Below are 13,734 nucleotides of genomic sequence, written 5' to 3' on the forward strand. Positions count from 1 at the left end.
CCCCGCATTGGGCTCCACTCTCAGTATGGAGTTACTTTATTCCTCTGCTCCCCCACCCTTGTGCTCTCTCTTTGAAATAAATAAATAAATAAATAAAATCTTAAAAAAAGAAAGAAAGAAATATAAGCATAGAGCCAATGAGAGTAGTTATATGACCATTCTCCAAGAGTCAAGATGGACCACAAACAGATGTGTGGTTGCGGTCCTCAAATCAAACTCACTGGCAAACCACCTGAGTAAAGGACATAAAATTAAAGACAGCAGAACACTTTTTTGGAATTCTTAGGGACTGGAGGCAGAAATTTTGTGTAGGGACCCTTAGGTGGTCACTGACTCTGCTTTCGCCTGTATCATACCAACGTGGACTTGGTGAAGTTTGGGTCAAGAGCCAGGAAAGTGAATTGTTTATAAATACTCCCTTAAGCAGAAATATATAGATTTATCACTGCTAGTTCTTTCCTCCAAAAAGGTAACAGAAACAAGAGTGTAAGTGGGCAGGCACATGGTAGTACTTTACATAAGCTTTCTGTCTGAAGAGAATAACAGGCAACACTGGCCATGTTGGAAACAGGGAGCAAGAGAAAGGGATGGAAAAAGAGGACTGTTCTGCTCTAGTTCTGGGAAGCCAATTCATTTCCTATCATATATATATATGAACTGGGAATCTACAGCAGCTGCTTCTTACACTTACTTCTGTCCATCCTTCACAAAACCTTTTAAAGAAGAGCCTCTATTAGTAGCGACAGCTTTTCCTCCAAGGCCAACGATGAGAGCTGTGAGTACGGCGCTCTTCCCACCTAGAGACAGGTGTTGAAGAAATCACATTCATTAAAGAGACAGAAACGAAAGGCTGACTCCCACCATTTGATGTAAAAAGATTTCTGAATGAAAATGTAAATTAGTTCTAACCCTGAAATGAAGTGTTACACTTCAATTACCATTTTCTTTCAGCGAACTTAAAAGAGTTGTACCTATCATGAGATATTTAGCTCTGCTATTAGAAAAAAATTAGTACATTTCAGGAATCAAATTTTTGTCACTGATAAGGAAATGGAAAAAAAATGGTTGACAGCTTTCCAACCTACAACTCTCATTGTTTCATCTTGGTCCATCAGCCAATATATTAAAAACGAGTCTATCTTTTCTAATTACACATGTATACTTGATTCATCTAATTTTTATTACATTCTAATTTAGACATAATTTACTTTTTTCCATAAATTCACAGAAGTAATAAACTATTTTTAACAACCCTTGAATACAAGCAAGCTCCATTGGGACAGGGATGTTGTTTGTTTTATTCAATGTTGTATCTCCAATAGCGGCCCATACAGGCACTCTGGTATTTAACAAATGAATGAATGAACTTAAATATGAAAAAATCATCAGTCATACAGATGAATGTTTCTATGTAATATTTTGACAATTATTATTCCTAATTTGAATATTATTCATTTGCTAGCTTTCTGAAAAGTACACTTCTTTTTATGCTAACAGATATAAAATATCACAAGCTGAAATTTTAAAATCTAAACAATTACCCAGAATATGTAATCATTTTCTGAACTCCACAATCAACCAATTCAATCAACTCTTACCAGCCTATCATTTTCCACGATATACCCTAAATTAACCCAAATATAGCACTGGTTAACCTGATTTGGTTCCTGGAATACCTTTTGAGTCTCTAAATCTCTGTTTATTTCCAAATTTATTGCCTCCACTATTTACATTATTTCTTCTTCTCTCAGTTTTATTAATAAAATCACTGCTTCAAAATTAAAAACAAAACAAAGACAAGACCTAATTGCAGAACCCACCAGTCTTTCCTTATTTCTTGTCCTGCGGGGCCTCCCAGTAGCAATGATCCCTCTGTCCATTCTCTCCTTCTGAAAACATTTTCCTCTTGACTGAACACAGAGCAGGGGAAACAAAGAACGACAACTAAACACTGAACAGAATGTGGAGCTGCACTCACCTACAGTCCTTTCTGAGCACTACCACCAGCTGTAGACCCTGACAAGCCTCCTTTCCGTGTACTGGCTCAATCAAACTGTCAACAGCTCAGGCCTGGCTGGTCCATCACAAAAGCTGCCTAACAGGTCTTTCTAACCCCTGTGTCTCTCCCCTTCTAATCCATTCTCCACGAGGAGGCCAGTTTGTTTCACAAATCTTGACCGTGTCATCCCTTCCTCATAAACTTTAATTGGTTCTCCACTGATTTTGAATAAAACACCAAAATCTTTATCATGGCATTCAAGGTTCTCACCAATATCACCTACAACAGCACTCTCAAGTGTCAGTTACTACCCTTCCCTATCATGTAGGATATGATAAAGCCATCTAAGGTTGTTCACCACTGTCCATGCACATCTATTTCTACTCCTTCAAACCTGTGCTGATGCGCAATCTTTGCACGAAACATCTCAGCCTCTTCTTCCCCAGTAAGACCTACAGAATCTATCCTATTCATTCAAGTACCACCTCAAATAACACCTCCTCTTTAAGCTTCGTTGGCCACGGTGAGAAGTAGTTTCTTTCATGTTTGGATTCCATGGCACTCTGTTTATGCTCTATTACAACATTTAATAGATGTAAGATGCAAGGCTGCCTCAATCACAATGAGGGTAGCTTGTCCACTCTTCTATGGTATGAATTTCAAAGTAAATGGATTAAAAAAAAAATAAGCAGGAAATGTTTATTCTTACTACATAAATAACGAACCTAGAGTTAACTCATTATTTTCTTAAAATGTAGACTGGCAGCAAATACTGAAAATATTCATGACTGCAAGTTATAGATCTAAAACTTACATTTATCAGCATTCAGACACCTATTTTAAAAAGTTAATGCATTCTAACTGTAAAGTACTGCTCAAAGTCAAATAAGGAGGACAAAAGCACTTACTTCCATTGTTGCCAACAACAAAGTTGACATTAGAACCAAATTTAAAGGGTCCAAGCATTGAATGACACATGAAGTTTTTTAGCTGAATACTCTCAATTATTCCAACTTCTGCTGCGGTCTATTAACAAAAGAAAAAAAAAGAGAGAGAGAGAGAGAGGAAGACAGAAAACAATTAATCTGTCTAATAAACTCACTATAATCATCTAAGCATTTGGAGAAAGTTCAGCAGGGTTACTAATGAAAAAAGTTATAGTAAGCAAATAACCTTAGCTTCAATGAGTAAGATGAAATTAAATGGGAACCTTCTATGAGTAATCACTCATTCTAAAGTCCTTAAAGGATCTAATAATCGTATCACATAGTTTCTTAATAGGACAATACTAGTGTTTTGAGTCAGATAATTTTTTGTTGGAGGGGGGCTGTTTGGTGCATTTTGAGAATTTTAACAACATCCCTAGCTTCTACCCACTAGATGATAGTAGCACACATCTAACCCCAAGTTGTGATAACCAAAAATATATACAGATATTGTTAAATGTCCCCCCGGGGTGGGGGGGGATGCAAAATCCCCCCTTGATTAAGAACCGCTGGTACAATAAAATTTTTTAATCTATTTTAACAGTGTCTTTAAAAACTCCCGGTTTCTCTTCTTCTGGGCGCCATCTTATTAAAAAGCAGAAACATTTACATCCTTGTATGAGCAGAATATTGGAAATTATGGTTGAAGACTTTTTAAAGTAAATTTTTATTTTGATCTAGTTGTAGATGCATTGTAAGAAATAATAGAGGGATCCTGTGAATTCTTTACTTGGTTTCTGCCCATGGTACATCTTAAAAACTGTAGTACAATATCACAACAGGGATACTGACATTGATCCAGTCAAGATACGGAACATTTCCATCACCACAAGGATTCCCTCATGTTGCCCTTTTATAGCCAAGCCACATCCCACCCACTCCACCCCGACCTTAACCCCTGGTCCACTAATCTGTTCTACATTTCTAGAACACTGTCAGTTCACAAATGTTATAGAAATGGCTATTGTTGCCTACATCAAGAGTTCACTGCTAAGTAGTATTTCATGGTATGAATGTACCATAGTGTTTAACCTGTTCACTCACTGAATGACATCTGGGTTGTTTCAGTTTTTGGCTATTATAAATAAAGCTGCTATAAACATTCATATATAGGGCCGCCTGGGTGGCTCAGTCATTAAGCATCTGCCTTCAGCTCAGCTCATGACCCCAGGGTCTTGGGATCGAGCCCATCGGGCTCCCTGCTCCGCGGGAAGCCTGCTTCTCCCTCTCCCACTCCCCCTGCTTGTGTTCCCTCTCTTGCTGTGTCTCTCTCTGTCAAATAAATAAATAAAATCTTAAAAAAAAAATTCATGTATAGAAGTTTGTGTGAAGGTACATCTTCATTTCTCCGGAACAAATGCTGGGTTATAGGGTGCATGGTGAATTAAAAAAAAAGAAGAGCCAAACTACTTTGCAGAGTGGCTGTATTATTTTACATTCCCACCAGCAATCTATGAATGATCCAGTTTCTCTGCATCCTTGCCAGCATTTGAACTTGTCACTGTTGTCACTGTTTTTAATTCTAGTCATTCCGATGGGTGTGTAGTAATATCTCATTGTGGTCTTAATTTGTACTTCCCAATAACAAATGATATTGAACATCATGTCACGTCACGTCCCTTACTGTCCTTCTGAAGCCTGCAGGGTTGAGGCTACAGTTCTGTTACCGGTAATCTGTGCCTTCTTTCTCTTCTTCCCTTTGTTGGCCTTACCAGAGGTTTGTCAAATTTATTGATTATTCCAAAGAATAAGCTCTTTTATTGTTTTCTTTACCAATTGTTTCCGATAATTAACATAAATGTCAAAAGTAGTCATATTATTTTACCTTAGGTTTTTCCTTAAATCATACTGCCTTTCCTTACATTGAATTATCAAGAATATGACATATAAACCAGACATGAGAACCATGCCAGGCCCCAAATTTTGCACTTACCAAAGTAGAGGTACCATTAGTGAAAGAAACTGTACATTCATCTTCATCACCGTCTTTGTCAAAGTCATCCAGCTCTTCTTGTCTTGGTCTTTTGGCATTTTCAGGAGAGAAGAAATTTTCTTCCTTTCTTTTGGCCATCGGGTCTGAACATACATTAGAGTAACAATGCAGTAAATCAAGTACAGGCATCCATATGATGGTTCCATTCATATTAAACTTAACAAAATAAATGAGACAAAGCTTAAATTTTAAGTACTATGTCCATTCGTTTTTACTTTTAAAAAAGTAAAAATATCATCTGTACAGGAGGAAGGGGCCATAAGCCAAAGAACACCAGTGGCTACTAGAGGCTAGAAAGACAATGAAACAGATTCACCCCTCAAGTCGCTAGGAAGAAACACAGCCCAACTGCTGTCTTGGTTTTAGCCCCAGGAGTCATGTCAAACTTCTAACCTGCAGAAGTATAAGGTAATAAATGTAATGTTGTTGTCTTTTTAAATCATGTGTATATGCTACACTAGCTGATTTTACTTCAGAATTATTCATGGCCAAGATTTTATTGATATGGGCCTACCTAAATGTTTTGACTCTTAAACTCACAAAAAGTAAAAGATTTTATTTGTGAAACTGTGGCTTCTAGTTTCCTAGATCTATTAATAGAGATGTCATATGCCTTCTGAAATTATCCCAGAGCAATCATTCAATTTTTCAGATAAAATTATTAGTAGTTTGCCTTAACTATTCCCTAAATAGTCCATGCTGTCTATTTTTTTACAAATGTACTATAAAATTTATGCCTAGAAAACTAATGTATTTAAAATTACACAAGATTTTCTGAACATATGAAAACTGCACCTCAAGTTAAAGCCTCTGTGATTAAAATTAAATGTTATGACTGATTGTTGCTTTCATTTTTCTCTATAAAAACACATTTAAGACTTCAAATGATATGTACCTAATAACTATTTATTGAGTAAATGGAGAGAAAAATCCACAATATAGGTAATCAAAATGTCTAAGATACAAGGAAAGAACAAGAAGAATAGTTCTAGTCTTGACCCATTTAAGTCCTTCAAGTACTCTACCGTAGCAGCCAGGTCTGTACCAGGTACCTGGGCAGCAAGAGAGTAACTGAGGTTTTCTCTCTCTTGATTTTGGACTGACGGACTCCTGTTAGTCCTCACTAGAGATGACAGCCATATGTGATGATATGCATACAGGGGAACAAAGCCAGTCTTAGTGTATGTGTGTCAGAAGGGTGGGAGACTTGTGGAGTGGTGTTCCAAGAGATGTGCAGGAACCCGAATGGGGCCTCTAGAGAAGGAATGTGAGCAAGAAAAGGAGGGTGAGAGAGGAAGAGACATCCATACACAGTGTTTAATTTTTTAATCCACTACTTTCCAAACTTATATTGACATAACCAATCTTGCAGAAATACCTGTGCATATTTTGGGGAACTATCTTTGTCAGGCTTGGTTATTTTGACAATGCATGCCTCATTAAATGAACTGAGTGGTTTTCCCATCCTTTTAATGCTCTGAAATCACTTCTACCGCATGACACATTAAATGTTTTTTCAAAGAGAGAAAGAAGTAGAATTAAAGCTATTAGAAAGTGGAGACTGTTTGAAAGTTAACTTTATGAAATCATTTAAATTTCTTTCTTGTATACCAGTTTTTACAGGTTCACTATATCCTCCTGAATCGATTTTTCTGTAATTTCATTTTGCAAAACATTGATAATGTAAAGCCTCACATTTATTACACAAGATTACCTTATGTTTTATAAAATCCTCATCTGTAGTCATGACTCCTTCATGCAAATTCTATTTAATTAAATTTTGAAATATTTTCTCCAAAAACTAGATCTTTAACTTTATCAAATCTAGGTTTCTTTAATGGGAATATTTTAATGTTTATTCATATTTTTTATACAACCAAATATAAGGGCTATGCAGTGGGTCTAGAGTTCAATCTTTTATTCTTTCTCTCAAAGTGCAAGCTAAAAAAAAGCAAGCAGAGGCTTCCACTTCCAGGAAAATGGAATAGATATATTTTCCCCTATTCCTCCTGCTAAGGTAAAACTAAAAACTTTGGAAATTATATATATAACAAACATAACACAACTCTGAATGAGAAGGAGGGAGATTGACCAGGGACCCTAGGACACAAGGAATGACATCATGACGAGTTCCCTGAGTTTTTGTTTTGCTTCAAATACCCCAGACTTGGAGAAGATAGCAACTGAGGAAACACCAAAGGGTGTAGGGGGAAAAAAGGCCTAATGAAAGCTTGCTCTCTCTAGCCAAAGGACCAGAAAAAGGGCATCCTAACAAGACAGAAAACTTTTAGACAATAATCGTTTTACTTCAGCCAAATACCACACACAAAAAAAAACTGTGATGCTCCCTCTACTCCCCCAACAACACACACACTGGCAAAGGCCAAGTAGGTAGCCTGGACTTCTACCTTGTAAGGCCATAAGGAGGCATTTCCACATCCCAATCAGGCTCGTGTCAGAGAAGGCCATGTAGGCCAAATAGGGAGCCATGATAATGGTGTAAGTGGGGCCCACCTAGGAAGCCTAGATGTCTACCCTGATCAGGCTGTAATAGGGTGCTACCTACTCCCATTTTCCGTTGGATAGTGTCACATGAGACCTTTTACCACTGCCCAGAGAGGTAAAGAGGCCACCCTGCAAAAGTACACGGAAACCATGTGGAACACCAAAATTCCCACTCATCCCTGGAGTCACTGAGGCTAAGGAAAGAGCTCTGGTAAAGTTCTAGATCCGAATCTTTGCTTCCACAGCCTAACACAACACGTAGGGCAGCAGTTCTCAAAGGTTGTGGCTGATCTCTTAGAAAGTACTCAGGACTTCAAAGAGCTTTTTATTTATCCCTATCAATATCTACCATACTGTAAATTAAAACTGAGAAACTTTTAAAACAAAGAACACACATGTACACGTTCTATCAGTCCTCAGAGCAATGGCATCATCACGTCTCATCACCTCTGGAAAACTCCATTCGCTCATAAGTGAATGAGAGTGAAAAAGGCAAATAACATCTGACTGTTACTATGAAAACTGTTTGACTTTGTAGACCCTTTGAAAGAGTCCTGGACCGCACGCTGCAAACTGCTTAGTACGGGGGATACTATAAGCAAGTCCATGACACAGTGCCATAAATTGTAAGGCGTAGCTAGCAAGCAGTTAAGTTAGAGCAGCAGAGAAGAAGCCAACCAGAGAATGACTTACAGACTTGATATTCAAAGTATGGTCCGTCCAAGGACCAGCAAGTAGCATCTACATCTCCTGGGAATGTATTAGATATCCAGAATCTCAGGCCCCTTCCTAAACCAAATGAATCAGAAACTTCATTTTTAACAAGATCTCAGGAGATTCACAAGTGCATTAAAGTTTGAGAAGAACTGTTGTAAACAACATTTTAAAACTTGGACTTTATCCTATCCTGAAGGCAATGAAGAACCTAATCATGATAAAACAAATGCCATCTAAAAGGTATTTATTAGATCAAATCTGAAGGACATTTAACCTAAACAAATGCCTGAGACAATACTAACATTACAGTCACAATTACATAATATTCAACATCTTTTTTTTTCAAATAATTGAATGTTAATTTTGAATCTCTTAAACAAGTTAAAACTTGAAAAGCCAACCTATTTCTCAAACTATTTAACAACAAGAGTCAATGTATATTAGTTTTCAGCTTGTTGCTAACTTAAATTCCCTGGAATACCACCATGCCATTATTTTCCCAAAAATACCTTCTTCTCTCCCACCCATTCTCTATTTCCTTCTCAATTACTGAGCAGTAATTTATTTATTGCAGGAAAGCAAAGAGGACACATTACCGTTTGGTTTTCCCCATGCTAAATGCCTTTTTAGATACTGTTTTCATTAATGCCCAATAATGATCTTGCAGTTAGCAGGCACTCAGACATCAGCTGACTGATTTTAGTATTTTACCATGAAAAAACGGCAGTTTTTCAAGTAAAACTGGGATACGGAGGTGCATGTAGATAAATGTGGTTAAGCTTCTTAAAATGAATGTGAGATTCTGTACTACACAGAAGATGGTGTGCTACATGATGACGATGTTTTTTATTTGCTATGCTTGGCCTAGGATTTGCAGTTTGCTATTAGGTTGCCATGGTAACATGCATCTGACAGACACCAAAGGATCCTACCTTTTAAAATACAAATTAGTCTGTAATTTAATGATAATGGATTTTTAAAAACACATATGAATGTCCTGAGAGTCAGATACAAGTTAAAACAGTAAAATTATTTCCAAAAGGCTAAAAAGACATATAAATAGATGCAAAGAAAAATACTTCTAATATTCTGAAATACAAAAGGGAAAAAAAATCTCCTCTGGGATTTTCAACACATCCATAAAGCTCTTCATTTGTTTATTTACAATAAAAAAGTCAGAATTAAGGGATACATCTCTCCCTCACAGGAAGCAAATCAGAGCAGGATAGTAACATATATACAACTGTCAATAAAAAATAAGTTCAAGAAGGAAAATCAATAACCAAGAGTTAATTACAGCAAATAAGTGAATAGGAAACTTGAGAGATCAAATACACTTCAACAGGATTATAAATTCCTAAATATTAAATTTTATTGTGAACCATCTAATAATTCATACTTCCCATTAACATCCAAGTAGGAACTAAGAACAGTGAGAACAGATGTAACAGAGCTGAAATTATCAACAGGAAATAATGGTCAAAAATAAAGGCAAATTGCTGCTACATCTGAATCTGCTATGGACTGTTTACCTCATCTCCAATTCTGCCCCTCCCACCACCACCGACGTACTCAATTCTGCATTAAACAATCTCATTTTTAATATAGTAAACTAATTAAGCACATTGCTTGGGATTTTTCATAAAATCATAAGATGCAATACATAATAAATATTATAAATAGTTAAGTGAAAAAATTCTTAAGTCCATCTATCAAACAATTCTAGATCAGTGTGAATGGGGGCAAAAGAGACCAGCCGCTAAAGGGTGAGGAGGCACTGAAGAAAAGCAGTGGCAATCAGGGATGAGAGGAACATCAGAAACCAAGAGATTTAAAAGTATGGGTGAGGGGCACCTGGATGGCTCAGTTGTTAAGCATCTGCCTTTGATGCTTTTGGCTCAGGTCATGGTCCCAGGGTCCTGGGATCGAGCCCCGCATTGGGCTCCCTGCTCGGCGGGAAGCCTGCTTCTCCCTCTCCCACTCCCCCTGCTTGTGTTCCCTCTCTCGCTGTCATTCTCTGTCAAATAAATAAATAAAATCTTTAAAAAAATAAAAAATAAAAGTATGGGTGAAATGGGGGAGTAGAATTAACATTTGTTAAATATCTACTTACTACATGCTTAGCTTTTGAGATAAACACTTTAACTCTTTTAATCCTCAACATCCTTATAAATACTATCCTTATTTTACAAAAGGGGATATTGAGACTCAAGAAGACATTTTGCCCAGACTTGTGTAGCTATAACTTAGCAGAGCTCAGATCTAAACCCAGGTTTGTCAAAACCCAAAGTCAAACCTCTTCAATGCCCAGGTTCGTCCAGGCATGAACAACTGAGTTTGTTTACAGGCAGCTAAACTGGCTATTAATTTACTTGTTTTCTTATCTATATTTTGTTAATGTATAAAACTACAAAAAGGATTGTACTGTGATGTGTCCTTCTAATGTTACTATTTGAGCCAATTAAAACTTTGGGCTTTAAAAAATTTCATTTTGTGTTTCATTTTTAGAAACAATCTTTACACAATGCTAAATGCCATAATAAGTAGACAGTGCAGGCTTGGAAAGAAAAGGGGTAAATAATACATTTATTTTGTTTGGAAACATTGAGTTTGAAGTGTTCCTAGGATATTGAGAAGGAGAGGTCAACAGGCAGTAAAATATACTCTGCAGTAGGGGTGGATTTGGGAGTGATGCTAAGAAAGCTACAGAAATTATTTTGAATTTGGTCACCAGGGAAAGTAAATGAGAAAAGACGTATCTCATTAACTAGTAAATCAAAATGCTAACATTAATAGAAGTGACTATACTTGACCCTCAGGCACCTGGACTTACTAATGTGTGTGTATATACAGAACTGTGACATGTAATTATGCCTTAAATATAATGCATACCATTATGGTAAAATTTTGAGTTTCTTGTTTATTGATTCCTGAAAGTAAGTCAAATACAGCTTTGATTAATTTTTCTAACTTAGTTCTAAAAATTTAGGTAAGTCAAGATTTAGGTAGGTTTTATATAAAATTCTACATCTAGACACTCAGTAAAATAAACCTTTGGGGAATAAAAACTGATTCTCACTTTAACAACTTTAGTATACCATTTGTGCTTACCTTTGTGGCCAAGCTCAATACTAAATGCTTTACATTTATTATAGATAGAGACAGGGCTATAAATATCCTCCTCCCACCACACACACACACACACACACACACACATTTAGAATCCAATTACAGAGTAAGAACTAAAACTTAAGAGGTGATACCAAAAAGCTCTGGGTCACACAACACTTGTTCTCTTACAAAAAACATGCTTTATAAGCAATATTCTAGTGATCTCCAAATTTTCTGTAATCATACCCATTCAGAAAAAGAAATTTTGAATACATATTTCAACATAAAATTATCACTCTGTGTATTTCGCACAGTACTAGAATGAGATAAAGTAAATCTAAGTAGAAGTTCTAATATGTTCCCTTCCACCCACACACCCAAGTAACTAGTACCTAATACCTGCAGGCCAATGCATATGTTATTGAATTTTTTTTTTTTTTTTTTTTTTTGCTATTGAATATTTGAAAAAACTATACAGCAGTCATCTAAAAGTTAGGGAGTTTGGACTTTTTTTTTCTCTGAATATACATTCCAGAATAGCTTGTCTTAAAACACTCGCTTTTAATCTCCTACTCATGAAATATACACAGAGTAAAAGTGCTCGCGTAAGTTCTGCCTTTAGGGTTTACACACAAAATAGTTGCTCTTTCCAGGAATTATCACAATATTATCTGAAGTCTTGGTCCCACAGCCGTTTCTCTATCCTAGAGTCTTGTGTTCCGCAATTCCCAATTGGGATTCCTCTTCAGTTCATTTCCACAAGAGAAGAGGGAATAGAAATGCCATCATAAAACCTCCAAACATTACAATTTAATTTTTCTAGATAATACAATCTGCGTTGTCATGACGCTGGGGTTTAACAACAAATCGAAGTGCTATTTGCATACATCTCGTAAACAGACTAAGTTGTTGCCGGTGAGGTCTCAGATTCGCGCTAAGAGCCGGATGTCCGAGCCCACCCATCCCCTCAAGCTACTCCCCTCAGCCGAGGGCCGGTAGGGGCCGGGCGCCGGGTCCCACAGCCCGAGCCGGATTTGTCACCCCGCCGGCGGAGCCCGAGGAGGGGCCCAGCGGCGACTGGCAAGTTTCCCGCGGTTCAGGAGACCTGTGTCGCCCGCAGAGACAGCCCGAAGATCCCCGCCGGCGGGCTGGCCCACTCGGGCCCACGGGGACACCCTGGACACCGCCGCAGCTCCGGTGACCGAGCCACCACCAGGTGGGCTGGAGGGCGCCGGCTAAGGGGGCAGCGACAGGGGATGGATCCGGAGCAAGGGAGAGCGACAGCGCGCGCCCTCACCTTACCTCGAACAAGTCCAAGTCTCCCCAAGGAACCCGATCGGCGCGGCTGTCGCGGTGCAGCTGGGCGCTAAGGACACCCTGGGGCGTCTCGGCCTCGGCTGGCCGCCGTTGGCCCACGGGGAACCGCGCGCCCGCGGTGGGAGAAGGCAAGAGGCTGGCTGCCCCGGCGCCCACCGCCGGATACTCCGCGCCTGCGCCCCGCCCCCCCCTCCCGCCGGGGCTCAGCCCGCGCGTGCGCGATTCAGAGTTTTCGCGCCCCTAGAGTCTAAGAGGAGGGGCCGGAAGTGCCCCTCAGCCGGCGGAGAAGCTGGTAGGCACGCAGGGCTCGGCGTTGGCGGGACGTGCGGGGCCGGGTGATTTGCCTAAGTGAAAGGGAAGAGAACTCGGAGTACCCCGGCAACAGTTCCAAGCATGCGTACAGCCGACCGTCTGGCAGCCGGGAAAGTCTAGCGAGAGCCTGCGGTCGCGGAAAGGGGACGGTTACTTCCCGGAAGAGGCGGGGCCACGTGGGAGAGGGCGCCGAATTAGAATTGCGTCCCGCAACTTCCCGGGTCGGGTGCTGCAACCCAAATGTTAGTCTTTGCTTAGGGAAAAAGGAAAGAGGACTTTTCCTTTTCGTTCCTTCAAATTTTTTTTGTTTTTTTAGAAAATCTGTAAACTTGGAGGCAGCAATAGTTAGCATTCAGACCAAACTGGTAAATGACGGAGGGGCGTCTTCCAAAACCGAGGAGAAACGGTTGTCCGGGTAAGTCCCGCGGACCGTGGAGAGGCGGCCCCGCCCGGTCCTTCCTTTGGCTCCTCTGAAAGGCTGGGTTGGGGCGCTCCTCCGAACCTCGGTCAGCGGCTCGGCTGGGAGTACGGTGGGAGATCCGCCTGGCCACGATCCGGCCCTGCTTGCTTGGCCCCCGGCCTCCCCGCCCTCGCCCCTCTCCGCCAAGGCCAATGGCCCCCGGATGTCCTGCTCCCGGGCACACTGTAGGGCGAACGCGCACGCCAGGTTCGAGGCCCAAGCGGGCGTAGTCACACTGCGGTGTTCCTTTTTCAGTGTTGTGCTCTGAAGATACTTCCAAGATAGCAGTTACCTTAGGCATTGTGGTTATTTACAGTCTTGCCCCCGCTCTGGC

The 13,734-nt window shown here is 39.7% G+C and overlaps 2 protein-coding genes across 5 annotated transcripts in view; one reads left to right on the forward strand and one right to left on the reverse strand.

Moving 5' to 3' along the window:
* SMC6 (structural maintenance of chromosomes 6) overlaps nucleotides 1–12,774 on the reverse strand; it is a 75,648-nt gene extending 62,874 nt beyond the window's left edge. The window contains exons 1-4 of one of the 4 annotated variants that reach the window (XM_078055992.1): nucleotides 12,614–12,774; nucleotides 4,919–5,061; nucleotides 2,908–3,025; nucleotides 692–797 (exon numbers count right to left, since the gene is read on the reverse strand). In XM_078055992.1, coding sequence (XP_077912118.1) covers nucleotides 692–797; nucleotides 2,908–3,025; nucleotides 4,919–5,056 — 362 coding nt within the window. In that variant the 5' untranslated portion in view covers nucleotides 5,057–5,061; nucleotides 12,614–12,774. Of the gene's footprint in view, nucleotides 1–691; nucleotides 798–2,907; nucleotides 3,026–4,918; nucleotides 5,062–8,176; nucleotides 8,197–12,613 lie in introns of those variants that run through there. The other 3 variants (XM_078055993.1, XM_036100114.2, XM_036100115.2) reach the window with 3 other exon arrangements.
* A 47-nt stretch (nucleotides 12,775–12,821) lies between these two features.
* Nucleotides 12,822–13,734, forward strand: part of GEN1 (GEN1 structure-specific endonuclease) — a 31,959-nt gene continuing 31,046 nt past the window's right edge. The window contains exon 1 of the mRNA XM_036100119.2: nucleotides 12,822–13,355. The gene's annotated coding sequence lies outside the window, so the exon portion shown is untranslated. The remainder of the gene's footprint in view (nucleotides 13,356–13,734) is intronic.

The sequence above is a fragment of the Halichoerus grypus genome, chromosome 10 (assembly GCF_964656455.1).
Source record: "Halichoerus grypus chromosome 10, mHalGry1.hap1.1, whole genome shotgun sequence".
In the NCBI taxonomy this organism is placed as follows: Eukaryota; Metazoa; Chordata; class Mammalia; order Carnivora; family Phocidae; genus Halichoerus; species Halichoerus grypus.